Here is a 14853-nt window from a genome sequence, read left to right as displayed (position 1 = left end):
GGGGAGCACCTTAAAACGGGTGCTGTCAGGTTCCCATTGGGACGGATACAGGGCTCAAGAGAAGGGGAGTTCATAGTCTTCAAAACTTGGCTTAGAGGGACAATTGACGTACATCACGATCTGGGGCACAGCACGCCCTCAGTAAATGTACATGGCTGAAATTCTCCAGGAACCCCAAATAGGCATTTAAAAATCCACCAGCAGAGCACCACCTGTATCCTCTGTATGATATTTGAGGTATACTGTGTACAAGGCCTTCACAGAACAGACCTCTGGGATGTCTTTTTTTCGTGGTCTCCCTACCACTACACCTGCTCTGGAACTTTCTGCAGGCCGTCAGTCACTCCCGTACTCTTTTTCCCTGCCTGCCTCCTGCCTTCCGCTGGAGCTTGGGTGTCCTGGGACGTCATCTCAAGCAAACTAATGATAAGGGAGGCTAATTTTCTCTTTTATTCCATCATGTTGATTACAAGTTCTATTTTTACAGGTAAAACCAATATTATTCGGACTGTAGGCTAAAGGCTAGTTTAGCCAGCTTGCTAGTTCAGCCAGTTCATCACAAACCAGACGGCCACGGCTACCTTGACTGTAAGCATAGTGCCAGAGGGAATTAAGTCCAGAAAACAATCTATAGTTGTTAAGTGGGAAATGTCACTATGACCTTTTCTCCGTGCTTTTTAACTCACACTTTCTTTTTTTGTTGTTTTTTTTAATGTTTTTTGTTTGATTAAAAATGAAGCAACATTTTTAAAGTTTATAAGGTGGACACTGTCTCCCCACTGCATCCTCAGAGGCATCCTCAAAGGCAGACCAATCAATGTCTTGTGTATCCTTCACACACACACACACACACACACACACACACACAGCAGCCCACATTATAATTTCCCTCCTCCATACTTAGCTGTTGATATTCATCTGTCTTCCCATTGTGCTGTCTACTGCATGACGGTCCCGTCACATTCTTTGAATCGCCTTCCATGTAAAAGTATCTTAATAAGCGCTAGAGCCTTTGCCTAGAGAATGAGTGAACAACTTTATGTGACTGGGGCTTTGAAACACGTTGGTGTCACACTGCTATTAACTGAAACCACATCTTGAACGAGGTCTCTTAAGGCCATAAAGTAGGGGCTCCAAGAGATGATCTGTCTTCTAAGGCTGTGGCATGTTTTCTCTTGTTCCAGAAACTAGGATGAACCGAAGCATTCCTGTGGAGGTTGATGAATCAGAACCATACCCAAGTCACTTACTGAAACCAATCCCAGGCTGTTCCCGGGAAGAGGCATCCGAGCCACCTGCTCCAAATCTAAGGAACATGGCACCCAATGGCTTGTCTGCACCCCAAACCCCTCACTGTTCCTCAGGAGACTTTTCTCAGGCTCATCCACCCCTGAAACTTTCCAATCACCTGCGGCCTGTGTCCCAGCATGTCACCTGCCTGCGCACTAAAATCCTGGAGGAGAGCGAAGACAGCTTCTGGAGGAGACACCCGGACCCAGGCAAAGATTTTCCCTCGGGTTCCTCTGCAGCCTGCCAGCACGAGCCTGAGTCTGTGGTTGGAGCCCTCCCCCTGGAGCATCAGTTTTCATTTATGGAAAAACGGAATCAATGGCTAGAATCTCAGCTTTCAGCAGCTTCTCCTGACACTGGCCATGACTCAGAGAAATCAGACCAAAGTTTACCTAATGCCTCGGCAGACTCCTCGGGCAGTAACCAAGAGACGGTGCAACAGCCCCGGCCCCACAGGAACCGAGCAGCTCCAGATCTGCCTACAATAGACACGGGGTATGATTCCCAGCCCCAGGATGTCCTGGGCATCAGGCAGCTGGAAAGGCCCCTGCCCCTCACCTCTGTGTGTTACCCCCAGGACCTCCCCAGACCTCTCAGGTCCAGGGAGTTCCCTCAGTTTGAACCTCGGAGGTACCCAGCGTGTGTACAGATGCTGCCTCCCAGCCCTCATGCTCAGTGGAACTGTCATTACCATTGTCCTGGAGGTCCCCATCACCAGGTGCCATGTAAGTGAACTTCACCTCCTGTGGACATTCCGGGCTGGGTAACTAAGTAAACAAGGCCTTGTGTCAATGCCTCACATCTCTAGACCAGCACAGATAGGTCAGAATGCAGGGAAGGCATTCTGCTTCCCAGAATAGGGGCTTTCCAGAAGAATGCTTCATCTTAGCCCAAAGCCTGTCCCACTTGGAACCTCCTTCTCTATAAAACTTTAAGGAGAAAATGGATCCTTCTGTCTCAGTTTAATTGAAACCTGCCTACAGGCAGGGAGATGACCCAAATGACTTCTAGAGTATATTTTTGTTGTCTTCATTCTTGGGCATCCGGGTTCTTCCCAGCTGCTTCTCCATCTTAGTTTTGGCAAAGAAAGAGGCCTTCAGTCAAAAATGCCGGAATGTTATTGAAACTCTGGATTCATGCCATCACATGAAGACTGAGTTGCTCTTATGATGCTGTTACTTAAACCCCATTGGAGACTTGAGCCACCCACCTCTACTCTAACCCTGGCCACCCCCAAGGACCGCAGTCCCCCAAAACCTGTCTAACTCCTTTACACCTCCAAGCATTTGCCCTTGCTCTTCTCTATCCAGGATGTTCGTCCCCTTCGTGCACATTTGACCCAGTTCTATACCTCTTTTTTCAAACAGCTTTACAGATCTAATCAACATACTGTAAAGTTCACCCTTTACCCACTTAGGTGTACAATTCAATGAATTGTAGTATATTCACAGAGTTATACAACCATCACCTTGTAAGACTTAGCTCCAGGGTCCCTCTGGAAAACTCCCCAGATCAATCCTTTCTTCGGGCTCTCCGTTTCCTTGTGCTCTGCCTGTCAGAACACCTAATATCAGTATGCATCTACTCATGGACTCGTCTACCTCTCCCTCCAGCACAACAGCAAAGGTATATCTTTAATCCATAATTTTCCAGCGTTTAGCATAGTGGCCAGCATACGCTAGGCTCTGAGGAAATTATTTCTGAATGAGCGGATGAGTGAGTAATGTGTATCAGTGCAGTAAGTGTCTCTGGAAGTGATAAAGTCTTAGCCTGAGATAAAAGGTTCATTACAATTCTTGATGTTAAGTCTCCGTTAAGGCTACTGGGAAGTCACAGGGCTGTGAGATATATTTTTCTTAGCAAATAAACGTGGTACAAAAAGCAGTTCAAATGGCCAGACTCTTTGGTCTGATGCCTAGCTTTGAAATAAATTATAGAAATAATAAAAAATGCTGGGGCACGTGGGTAGCTCAGTTGGTTAAGTATTTGACTTCGGCTCAGGTCATGATCTTGTGGTTCGTGGGTTTGAGCCCCGTGTCAGGCTCTGCGCTGTGTGGAGCCCGCTTGAGATTCTCTCTCTCTGTCCCTCCCCCCACTCGTGCTCTCTCTCTCTCTCTCAAAATAAATAAACTTAAAAAAAAAAAGAAGGAAAGAATCAAAAATCCTATAACCAATCACAATTTATGTATTTATACAAGCACACTTCGTATAAAGCCCCCTAAAGTGAATAGAGCAACACAGTGATTCATTAATTCATATTTTTTTTTAAAAAAGGAGGGACAGAAACTGTTGCCCTGATGTACAAAAGCTTGCCTTCTGGAGGGGGAGGTAGGCAAGCCCATGAGTAGATGCCGTACTGACATTAGGTGTTCTGACAGGCAGAGCAGAAGCAAACAGCCTGACGAGGTGCTGATCTGGAGAGATTTCCAGAGGGACACTTGAGCTAAATCTTAAAGGAGCTTAGAAGACAGTTGGAAGAAAAAGTAGGAATAAATGTGAGGTTAAGAGTGATGCCAGGAGCTGTGGAAGCAGCAAGCTCGGGGAAAAAGAGGCTCTGAGGCCTAAAGCTGAGACCTTGAGTTTGGGAGGCTGGGAAGTCACTGACTGGGGTTGTAGACACCTCGGCCTGCTCTCTGGGCCCAGTAATAGGATGGGTGTGGTGGCCGAATTCCTTACATGTGAATCACTGAGGCCTGGACCTTGGCAGGGTCAGGGGTACATTTATTTCTCAATGATTTCCAGGATAAAAGGGAATAATTCTGGGAGGATAATACCATAAACTACTTTTTAACATTCTACTCTGTGCATTGAAAGATGATTTTTCTGATCAAAAAAAAATCAGAATCAGAATTTTGCTCTCAAAATTGAAATATGCCTAAAAGTTCAATTCATACTTCTGTCACCTAAATATAATTCCTTATTGGGGTTTTGACATATAAAATATATGTCAAATATATATCTCCTCCTTTCCCTCCTCCTTTCTGCCCCCCTCTCCTCCTCCCTCCCTCCGCCCCTCCCCCTGCATATGCACGTGTGTGTGCTCTCTCTCTCTCTCTCTCTCTCTCTCAAAAAAAAAGTGCTGCATGTATTTTATCAGATGGATCTACCAAATTGTTTTTAAGCAATTCTCCATTGTTGGACATTGTTACTAGTTTCCAGTTTCTGATCCAATAAGCAATGCTAGGACAAACATCATGTATAGGAGTTTTTTTCTGCATTTCTGATGAATCCCTAAGATTAATGTGTAGAAGTGTGAATACTTAGTAAGGGCTTTGTGATACTAAGTCCCAGGCAGTTGCCTTTCCCCGCTAACAGGAGAAAGCCTGGTTATGACAGACAAAGAAAGCATTAACTCCTTATGATTCGAGGATCCCAGAAAGATCTTCCCACGTGGAAATATTCTTTGTGCTGAAGTCTGAAATGACCCCACCAGCAATCCAGTCTTTGGAGGTGAGTGCAAATTGCCCCCTCCGGGCAGACTCTTTTAAAATGCAAACATCTCTGACTGGGGAATCTTTTTGTCTCTAATACCTTCTGATGAGATTTCTCTCATCAACTGCCTTGCCCTGGCTCTGTATACCATTTCCTTCCACCGAAGCGGTGAGAAGGGGACCACTGGGGGTCCTGGGGGGAGGAGAGGTGATGAAAGGCAGAGGGGAGAACTTGGACAGGAGAAGGGAATAATTCAGAGAAGACATACAGTCAGTAAGCGTATGTAACATTACTAAATTTAAGAAAAATGTATATATGCAAAATTTTTTAAGATACCATTTTCCTAATTAGATATGCAAAAAGATAAAAACGTCAGACAACATCCAGTGTTAGTGGGGTTATGGGGCAGTGAACACCCCCATCTACTCTTGGCAGGAGTATAAATTGGTACAATCTTCTGGAAGGCAATCTCCCTATTTATCAAAATTTTAAATGTGCTTCCTTGGCCCCGCAGATGCACTTACAGGATCTATCCCAGGGAAACGCTAAACAAGCATATGAAAACACATGAACAGGGATGCTTAGTAAAGCACTGTTGTATCACAGTGAAAAGGAAAACAACTCAAATGCCGCTCAGTAAGGGGACAGATAAGTAATTTGAGATTTATTTATACAACGGACTACTAGACCTCTGTTACACAGACTAAAATACACATTCTGACTTTATATAAAAGAAAGATCAAGCAGAAAAGCAAGATGCAGTGTTTATCCTATATGTGTTATTTTTAAAAGCTATATATGTTTAAACACCGTACATTGAAAAGTCTGGAACAATTGCCCCAACTGTTATCAGTGATCATGGCTTGGGGTAGTCAGGGTGGGGCGGGGGAGTGCAGACAGGGAATTAAGAGACAGAGAGACTGTCCTTCTAACTTTATATACTTTTCTTAAATTTGTTATAGCAAGCAGGTATTATGTTTATAATTGAAAAATAAGTAAAAGTGAAAAAGAAGAAAGAAAACCCCTCAGGCAATGAAAGTATATAGCACACTAATTTACCATGCCTTTCTTTGCCCTGGCCCCGGCTCCCAAAAGCATCTAATCACAAGGAATAGGGTCAGGATTGGGCTGGCTTTATCAGGGAAGACTTGTGCTTATGTTTTTCTTCAGAGCCCTGCAAGCCCAGAATATTTATGAGGCCCCCGGCACCAATGGCTCCCATGAAGGCCGCTCTGAAGATTAAATGAGATAATATACTGAAGGCACTAGGAAAGTAAGCCCTCAACAACTAGCAGCTCTTAGTTATCATTGTTATTACTCACATGGATCCGGCAGCCCAGTCCTGGAGAGCGCCCCTCCCTTTCCACACTCCTCTCACCGGCACAGATTTTAAGTATTCAGAGCAGGTGTACAAATGCTTAGTTTCATGTCAGGACTATAACGGCACTTAATTGCCAACAAAACCACTTCAAAAGAGCTGTTCACCTAAGGGATGCTCATGCAGTTGGAAACGTGGTTCTACTTGGCTTTAGAAGAGCATTACTTCCTCATCCCTTAATGAAAACATAAATAAATAATGATCACCATGCAAATGGCATACCCTAGCCTTTGCAAGTAAAGCAGAAATGGTTACCGGTCACCCCTTTCATGTAAAAAAAAAAAAAAAAAAAAAAAAAACCAAACAAAAAACAAGTTCAAAGCAGTAGAATAGGCTTAATGTTTTCTCCCCTACCCCCACCAGACCTCCCAGAGAAGTTGGCCTCTTATTGTCTCAGGATCCCTCTGCTGAAGGTCACCAGAATGGAGATCATGGCTGTGCAATCAAATAAAGCCCATGATGCAAATAACTTGGGGGGAAAAAAAGAACGTATTAAATCTAAACAGCCTTTATTTTACTATAAAATTTTTTGCTTTCTCTACCAAGAATACCGAATAAAATAAAACTGTGGGCATAGGCCTACTATTGCTGACAGGAACCTGAAAAAGTGATTATTCGTATGCTAGAGTGCATACACAATTAAAAGTAAGGAAAAGAATAACCCAGATGGAAGAAATGATAAAGGAGCTGCCTTTCAGGAACCGCAGCTGCTTACAGCTGTGGGTGTTCCCGTAACAGTTTATGTTGGCCATTTTGTTTCCTGGCCAAACTGATTGCATTATATCATCGTGCTTTTTGACAACTTGAAAATCAGATTTTATTTCCTCTCTCAAACTCTTGCAATACCATTCTTAATAAGGAAGAAAAATGTTGAACGTCTTGACTGATCAGTGGAAAACCTCGTTTAGGATTTGGTTTACAAATTCCAAGTGGTAAAAGCCCTAGTGACATGAGAACCGTGTACATCCAGGCCAAGAGGGTTTCCAGACTGACAAATAACATACAGTCCCGGGCACCCATTTATGAGTGTGCAAGGTTTGTATTTTTGTTCTGTGATGAACACTGCCTCGGAACTGAGGAGTTACCCTGCTCACAAATCATCTGTCACATCATCCCCCATCTCCTGCAGAATAAATTCTTGTGATGGGATTTTAGGCACCGAGGACAAATCAGTGGGGGAGATATTTTGGGGCGGTAATTCTTAAGTCTACCAAGTAGGTGGCTGCTGACTTGCACGCCTCCCCTTCTCACATACTAACGAGTGTGGGTTTGTGTTTCAAAACAGACACCCACAGACACACAGATTTTCTCTCTTTCTCCATCTATTTTGAGCTACTCAAAGAAACTGTATCCTGTTTTTCTCTGTTCGCTGCATGGCTAGCAGTGGAGGTTCAACAGATATTTGTTGAATGAATAAAAAGAAGTCTGTTCCCTGCCTCCTGAGGAAAGGAGTAATCCCTAATCATGAGTGGAGCCTTTGTGATATCAAGCCATGGAAAGGCCATCTTTAACGGCCTATGGAAGAGAGGAGGGGAGGAAAGGAGGGGCGTCAATGGGACTTGGAAACAGAACTTGTCCCTTCATTTATCAATTTATTCAACAAATATTTGCCCACCCTATGCTAGGCACTGGGTGTGCAGTGATACAACAGATGTGATCCTGTCTTCATGGGCCTCATAGTCTACTAGAGAGCCAGATAAGTCGAAATTGGCAAACAAAACAAAGTATAAGTGCTATGAAGGAAATAACTGGGTGTTAGGCATTAATAGGATGACGAGAGGAGACCTGTTTGAGAGGACACCTATGAGCTGAAATTTGAAAGATGAGAAAGTGAAGGAAGCAAGGAACTGGGTGCAGTGAAGGCACCAAAAGCAAGCCAACGGGGCTGCAGCAAGGTGAGCTCTGCCAGAAGGGGAAGGATCCAAGGACCATGGTAGGGGAATCAGATTTTATTCTCAAACTTCTTTAAGAAAACAGAAAATTGAACTCTGTATTCCCAACTAAGGAGCTTAGTACGGCACCTGGCAGGTAGCGAGTGTTCAAAAAGTGTCGGCCATGATTATATGGAGAATACCCAACTAAATGAGCAAGGCTCGGTCAGAATAGTGGAACAGAATGAATAAAACGTGAGTGATGAAGAGATATTCATTTACCTGATAAATGAATACTTTTCATTTAGCCACTTGTCCACACAACCAAATTTCACTTACAAAAGGGAAGGCTTGTTTTTGGCTGACCCTCTAGTGTTCAATATTTCTTTGTTTTAAACAATCAAAGGACAGCAGAGAGGACTCTCCTTGTCAATTTTAAAAACAGGTAAGGTGGATCATTTTCATCTGGTCACGTAAACCGGTGCAAGTTTTTACCTCAGGTGGCCATTTCAGAAATGAAAGTTACAGCTAATCAAACCCTAGCCCACATGCCTTAGTGATTTTAATGACACGATTTGTTGCTATGAGACAAAAACATGTTGTGCGGGAAATAATCTGTTAGAAATCATACGACCTTGATTCAAAGGCTTTTGATTAACAGCACTAACATCCGCTCTCTGGAAAAGAAACAAACCCTATGATTAGAGCCTGGTAGTCCTTCTAAAGCAAATAAAACATTATTAGCTGCTTATTAACAGATATGGGAAGCAAAAATGGCTGCAAATACTAAAAACTTTCAAGGCCACTGGCAAAGTCTTTCTCCTTCCTACTTCCAGGAGAGACACTAGAAAAACACAATGGACTGCACATAAGTAGACAGTCTAGTGGCTTCTCTTTTTCTGTGTGTGAACTGTTGAATCTTCATTCATCCTTTTTTTTTTTGAGCATCCCCATGTGCCAGCACTGTGCTTGGAGACCTGGTGGCCAACAGACTCAGTCTGTGTTTTCACAGAGCTTAAATGCTAGTAGGGAAGGCAGACAAAAAGTTGACAAGAGTCATGACTACTCAAACATATGATAAACACCATGAAGAAAATAAAATGGGGTGGGGGGGGTAGGATAAGGCAACTGGGGGAGGGGGTGGGGCTCTTTGAACAGGTGGTACCTAAGTGAGCCTGGAATGACAAGAAGCTGGTCTGTATAGACGTAGTGCAATAATATGCTAGGCAGAGAGGATGACTATCTCATGGTCCCGGAGATGGGGACAAGCTTGGGTGTTCAAGATAAAAGATGACCAGGGTAGCTGGGGCTTGGTGAGCTTGTGAGAGCATACTAGGGGCCAAGGTCAAGCCCAGGAATCCAATCACAAAGGAGGATTTTAAGTGCAAGGGGAGATCAGAGGGTTGCCGCTGCAGGTGCTTTTGTAAATGGTCCACTGATGCAAGACTCCTCTAGAAGCAGGGCTGGTCCCTGCCTGGTGATCTGATGGCAGTGGCCCTTTCTCCCCTTTCTAGCTCTGGAAAAGGAGCAGCAGTAGCAACCTGGCCATCTGGACCCCATTGAAACATCTGCCTGCTCCGAGAAGGCTGTAAAAGCAAAATCTGTGTGGTATATCGTGCCCTGTGGTCCTGTGTCCCCACTCTTGAAGGTACTCTCTAAGTCCTGGTCTCCTTTATTAGCCAGGGGGCTGGGATAGATCCAGCAACCTACTCTTTCATCCCTCCCCTTGCCCCTAAATAGCAAGACCAGGCCTGAGCAATTGCAGGGCAAGCATCAGGGTCAGGGCCAGCAGTCAACCTGGGTTGGAGAGGTGACAGGAAGGGCCTGGCTGGCATCCTGTGTCAAAGCAGACAATAGGTTGAACCCAGGGAACCTGACCATGTTTGAGAGACTGGCTTGCATGCGTTTCCAGGGTCACCCAGCCAAGTTTCCTGAGTCAGACAGTGGAGACCTGGAGGCAGTGAACATGCACATTATTTGTTTTCTGTCTCTATCTGAGGCTGTGGTTCCCTTGACTGCTCCCCTAAAAACGTCAATGGCTGCTGACCACCAAACTAAGAAGAAAATTCTCTGCTATATCCTCACCCCCCATTTTCTGGTTCCAACCTACCTTATCGGTGACTTTCTCACTTGCTGGCTTTATTTTGCTTTACATTTCTTCATGTATCCTACCTCACAGCAAGCAAGCTTTTATTATCACTATTATTATTATTAATTATTACTATTATCAGAAAAAGAATAAGGATCAAAAAATGTTTTGAAAAACAAGGTTCCTTCCTATTCTAACTGGCTGTGCCTGCTAGATCATCCAACCTCTTGGGCAGAGGTGGCAGTGCTTAGATCACTAGGCAGTTACTGGATAGTTTATTTTGCTGCGTTATCCACTTGGACCTCTCCGATCCCTCTGTAGGCTAGACCCACCCTTAAGATGCACCCCCACACTTACTGCTTAGATTCCCCACTCTTTTTTTTAAATTTCTTTTAATTTATTTATTTTAGAGAGATAGAGAGAGTGCGCACGCAAATAGGGGAGGAACAGAGAGGGAGACATAGAATCTAAAGCAAGCTCCAGGCTCCAAGCTATCAGCACAGAGGCTAATGCGGGGCTCAAACTCACGAACCACAAGATCATGACCTGAGCCGAAGTTGGACACTTAACCAACAGACCCACCCAGGCGCTCCATAGATTTCCCACTCTTGAGCCCCTCTGGGCTCAGAGTTCCCTCAGAGGCTTCCTCTCATCCTTACTGCTTTCTCCCCATCCTTCCTCTGGCCTTGAATTCTCTTCCTTCACCTGGTCAGGCAGGATGCCCTCCTTCCCTTGGAACCCTGCTGCTCCTGGGCCTGGCTGAGACCAACTTTCTCTTGGGTTACACATGCACATAAGTCACCACCAGCCCTGGCTGTGTCCTGAGGTCTGCCCTTTTCCATAAATTTTTTTCCTAATGTTTATTTATTTTTGAGAGAGAGACAGAGACAGAGAAAGGGGGGGTGGGGTGGGGAGAGGATCTGAAGCGGGCTCCAGGCTCTGCACTGACAGCAGTGAGCCCGATGTGGGGCTCAAACCCATGAATCATGAGATCATGACCTGAGCCAAAGTCAGACACTCAACCAACTGAGCCACCAGGCCTGCCCTTATCTAACTGCCATGGTCCCAAGCACATGTAGGCTTCAAAAAGAGAAGAATAAAGGTCAGGAGGTATTGCCAACTGGTTAGCTACTTCCCAGAGGTATGAGCCAAGTTTTCATTCATTTACTTCTTCCTCAAGAGGGAATGGTATATGTGTGTGTGTGAGTGTGTGTGCATTGTGTCCACTTGGGGGAATTCTCTATCTTTCATGGAGGTCATTTCTCCTAGTCTTGTGTTCTGGAAATCTGGGAAATTATGGTAGGAATGGTGGTGTGAGCCGATCCTCATGGTTAGATTATCCTAAATATCTTATTAAATATTATTAAAATAGGGGCCTGGGGGGAGCTTCGTGCTTTCCAATTAGAACACCACACTCATGATTTCACAGGTTTTTTTTTTTCAATGTTTTATTTTATTTTTGGGACAGAGAGAGACAGAGCATGAACGGGGAAGGGGCAGAGAGAGAGGGAGACACAGAATCGGAAACAGGCTCCAGGCTCTGAGCCATCAGCCCAGAGCCCGACGCGGGGCTCGAACTCACGTACCGCGAGATCGTGACCTGACTGAAGTCGGACACTCAACCAACTGCGCCACCCAGGCGCCCCCACAGATGTTTTTATTAAGGAAAAAAAAATGACCGAAAACTATCTAAAAAATAGTACGGAAACATGGTGGACATTACAGAGGTGGTAGCTGACATCTGGAACCCTCAGTATTGAGACAAAAATTGGCAGTGAGCTTATACTTTCACACGAAGGAGTTTGAATCATTCTGCCCTGTTCACTTTGCTGTCTTCACCTGCAGGCGGCCTCGACCACCCTCAAGCAGCCTACCATCAAGTGTTCCAGCCACGCGGGCAGCCCCTCCCGGGAGCCAGCGGGCGAGGCCCACACCCTGTGCAGAAGGTCATCCTGAACTACCCCAGCCCCTGGGACCAAGACGAGAGGCCGGCACAAAGAGACCACTCCCCAGGGCTCCCAAGGTATCAGTATGACAGGGCCAACTTTCAGACATTTTTTTTTTTTTTAATGTTTATGTATTTATTTTGAGAGAGAGGGCGAGAAAGGGGCAGAGAGAGAAAGAGAGAGAGAGAGAGGGAGAGAGAATCCCAGGCAGGCTCTGGGTTGTCAGCACAGACCCTGAAGCGGGACTCGATCTCACAACCCTGGAATCATGATCTGAACCGAAATCAAGAGTCGGGGCCTCAACCAACTGAGCCACCCAGGCACCCCCAGACATTGTTTAACGTGAAAAAGAAAAAGAATGACACCAGTGCAATCAAGATGTATCAAAACTCTCTGTTGGTTTGTTGCCCAGGTGAGTGACCAAGCCACACAGGGGAATAGACTCTTTGAGTCAGGAGGAGATGGAAGCTGGTTGACAAGAATCTCTTTCCAACACATAAAGCCGCTGGTGACAACGAAAGTCAACATTCTTTCGAAGGAATGGCCCTTAAAATGCCAAGTGACATCCCCTCCTTCTATGGTCAAATCACCTGGCCTTTTAGCCCAGAAATAGATTTTTCTTTTTACTATGACTGACTTCTACCAATAGGACATTTGGTTTTTTTACCCTAGTTTCTACACCTGTTTAAACCCAAGTCTTACTTGGAAATTTTAAATTCGATTAGCTCCAAAGAGAAATTTTTAAAAACAAAATTTTTGTGTTTTTTTTTTATATTAGCATCCACACATATGGAACACCATTATTAGGTCTTTCCTATACTTCTTCCAGAAAACTACTTCTGGTATTTCTTGACTTCAGTTGTCTAAGTTTTAGTCATTTCTCTTTATTGTTCTCCTTTGACTCTTCTTCAAGTTTTCCTCTTCTCTCTCTTTGCTCTTGTTTAAGTTTATTTATTTATTTTGAGAGACAGCACAAGCCAGGGAGGGGCAGAGAAAAGGGAGAGAGAGAATCCTAAACAGGGCTAGGATTCTGTGCTAATAGCACAGAGCCCCACGTAGGGCTTGATCTCACAAACTGTGAGACCATGACCTGAGCCAAAATCGAGAGTTGGACAAACAACTGAGCCACCCAGGCACCCCCCTCTTAATTAACAGATCTAAAATACAGAGGAAGAATTTGTAAAAAGGGAGCTTCTTAATTTAAGACAAAATTGAAAAGAGTAGATGAAATGTTTGCTCTTGCTCAAGCACAATTTTTATAGACCATTCAGAGTAAAATTATATTCTCTTTTGAGAAAAGAATGAGACACAAAGGTCATTGTAAAGCAGATTTTTCAGAAATGCAGAAGTTGGTAATTAGTTCAGCAACTTTATTAAAAGGATAAAAGCCCACTCCATTTACAATGGTAGATAAGGTGCATGCCTGTACCTTTATTCAAAAGCCCATATGTTCTCAGATTTTCTTTCTAGACAGAGCCCTTATTATTCAAAAACAAAATTGCATGGAGTTTGAGGTGCCTGGCTGGCTCAGTCAGTGGAGCATTTGACTCTTTTAAAAAAAATTTTTTTTTTCAACGTTTATTTATTTTTGGGACAGAGAGAGACAGAGCGTGAACGGGGGAGGGGCAGAGAGAGAGGGAGACACAGCATCGGAAACAGGCTCCAGGCTCTGAGCCATCAGCCCAGAGCCTGACGCGGGGCTCCAACTCCCGGACCGCGAGATCGTGACCTGGCTGAAGTCGGACGCTTAACCGACTGCGCCACCCAGGCGCCCCAGTGGAGCATTTGGCTCTTGATCTCAGGGTTGTTAGTTGGAAGCCTAGGTTGGGTGTAGAGATTACTTAAATACATATATACATACATACATAAACAAACTTAAAACATTGCATGGAGTTTAAATAATGAAATTAACTAAAATGTGACTGTACAACCAGATAAGCATGCTTGCAGAAGAAATATCTGAAATTCCAAGAAAACAGACAAAATTTAAGCAACTTTATGACACATGTCTACTGGCATTGGATAGGAGAGACAATAGTAATTTTTTTCTAAAAAAACATTGATTTTGAAATATTTTTAGATTTACAGAAGAATTGCAAAGCTAGTACAGAGTAATTGCTTTTGTAACATCAATTTGAGCCTGCTATGGTCTCCTTGGATTTATTTTATCATTTTAGGATAATGAAAAATAAATTCAGGTAATGAAGCTAATTCTCCTCTTACTGATAAATTTGAAAGGGAACCTTGACACAGAAACTTGCCTCTGTCATTCAATCCATGATATTGTTTTTATATGGAGGTTTTTTGATATGATCAAAGCTTTGCGGCACCTCTTTCCTTGGAGACCATGTCTGCCTTGCACATACTACTTAATCTTCCCAACAATAGGCTAAGTGTCTGACTTCGGCTCAGGTCATGACCTCAGGGTTCATGAGTTCGGGCCCCGTGTCAGGCTCTGTGCAGACAGCTCAGAGCCTGGAGCCTGCTTTGGATTCTGTGTCTCCCTCTCTCTCTCTGTCCCTCCCCTGCTCAAGCTCTCTCTCTGTCTCTCTCTCTTTCTCTCAAAAATAAATAAACATTAAAAAAATTTACAAAAATATTATCAAAGCTTTAACATGTCTTTATCAAATGAGCAATTGTCTTCTATAACAACCAAGCAGCTTTCGATATAAAGGGAATTCACGCAAAAAGGATGTGGAGCTGGATCTTCATTAGATAAAAGCATATTTTATGGAGATTTTTTTCTATACATTAATAAAAATATAAAATAAAAATAAGTTCCTCAAACATTCACACTTTAGAAATATAGTAAGTATTCTTGGGGTGCCTGGATGGTTCAGTTGGTTG

The 14853-nt window shown here is 43.9% G+C and overlaps 1 protein-coding gene across 1 annotated transcript in view; it reads left to right on the top strand.

The window, feature by feature from the left end:
* Nucleotides 1-14853, top strand: part of TRAF3IP2 (TRAF3 interacting protein 2) — a 47756-nt gene that overhangs the window by 14221 nt on the left and 18682 nt on the right. The window contains exons 3-4 of the mRNA XM_043592127.1: nucleotides 1185-2015; nucleotides 11906-12083. Coding sequence (XP_043448062.1) covers nucleotides 1193-2015; nucleotides 11906-12083 — 1001 coding nt within the window. The 5' untranslated portion in view covers nucleotides 1185-1192. The remainder of the gene's footprint in view (nucleotides 1-1184; nucleotides 2016-11905; nucleotides 12084-14853) is intronic.

The sequence above is a fragment of the Prionailurus bengalensis genome, chromosome B2, assembly GCF_016509475.1.
Source record: "Prionailurus bengalensis isolate Pbe53 chromosome B2, Fcat_Pben_1.1_paternal_pri, whole genome shotgun sequence".
NCBI lineage: Eukaryota > Metazoa > Chordata > Mammalia > Carnivora > Felidae > Prionailurus > Prionailurus bengalensis.
This window is presented reverse-complemented; position numbering and strand designations above follow the sequence as displayed.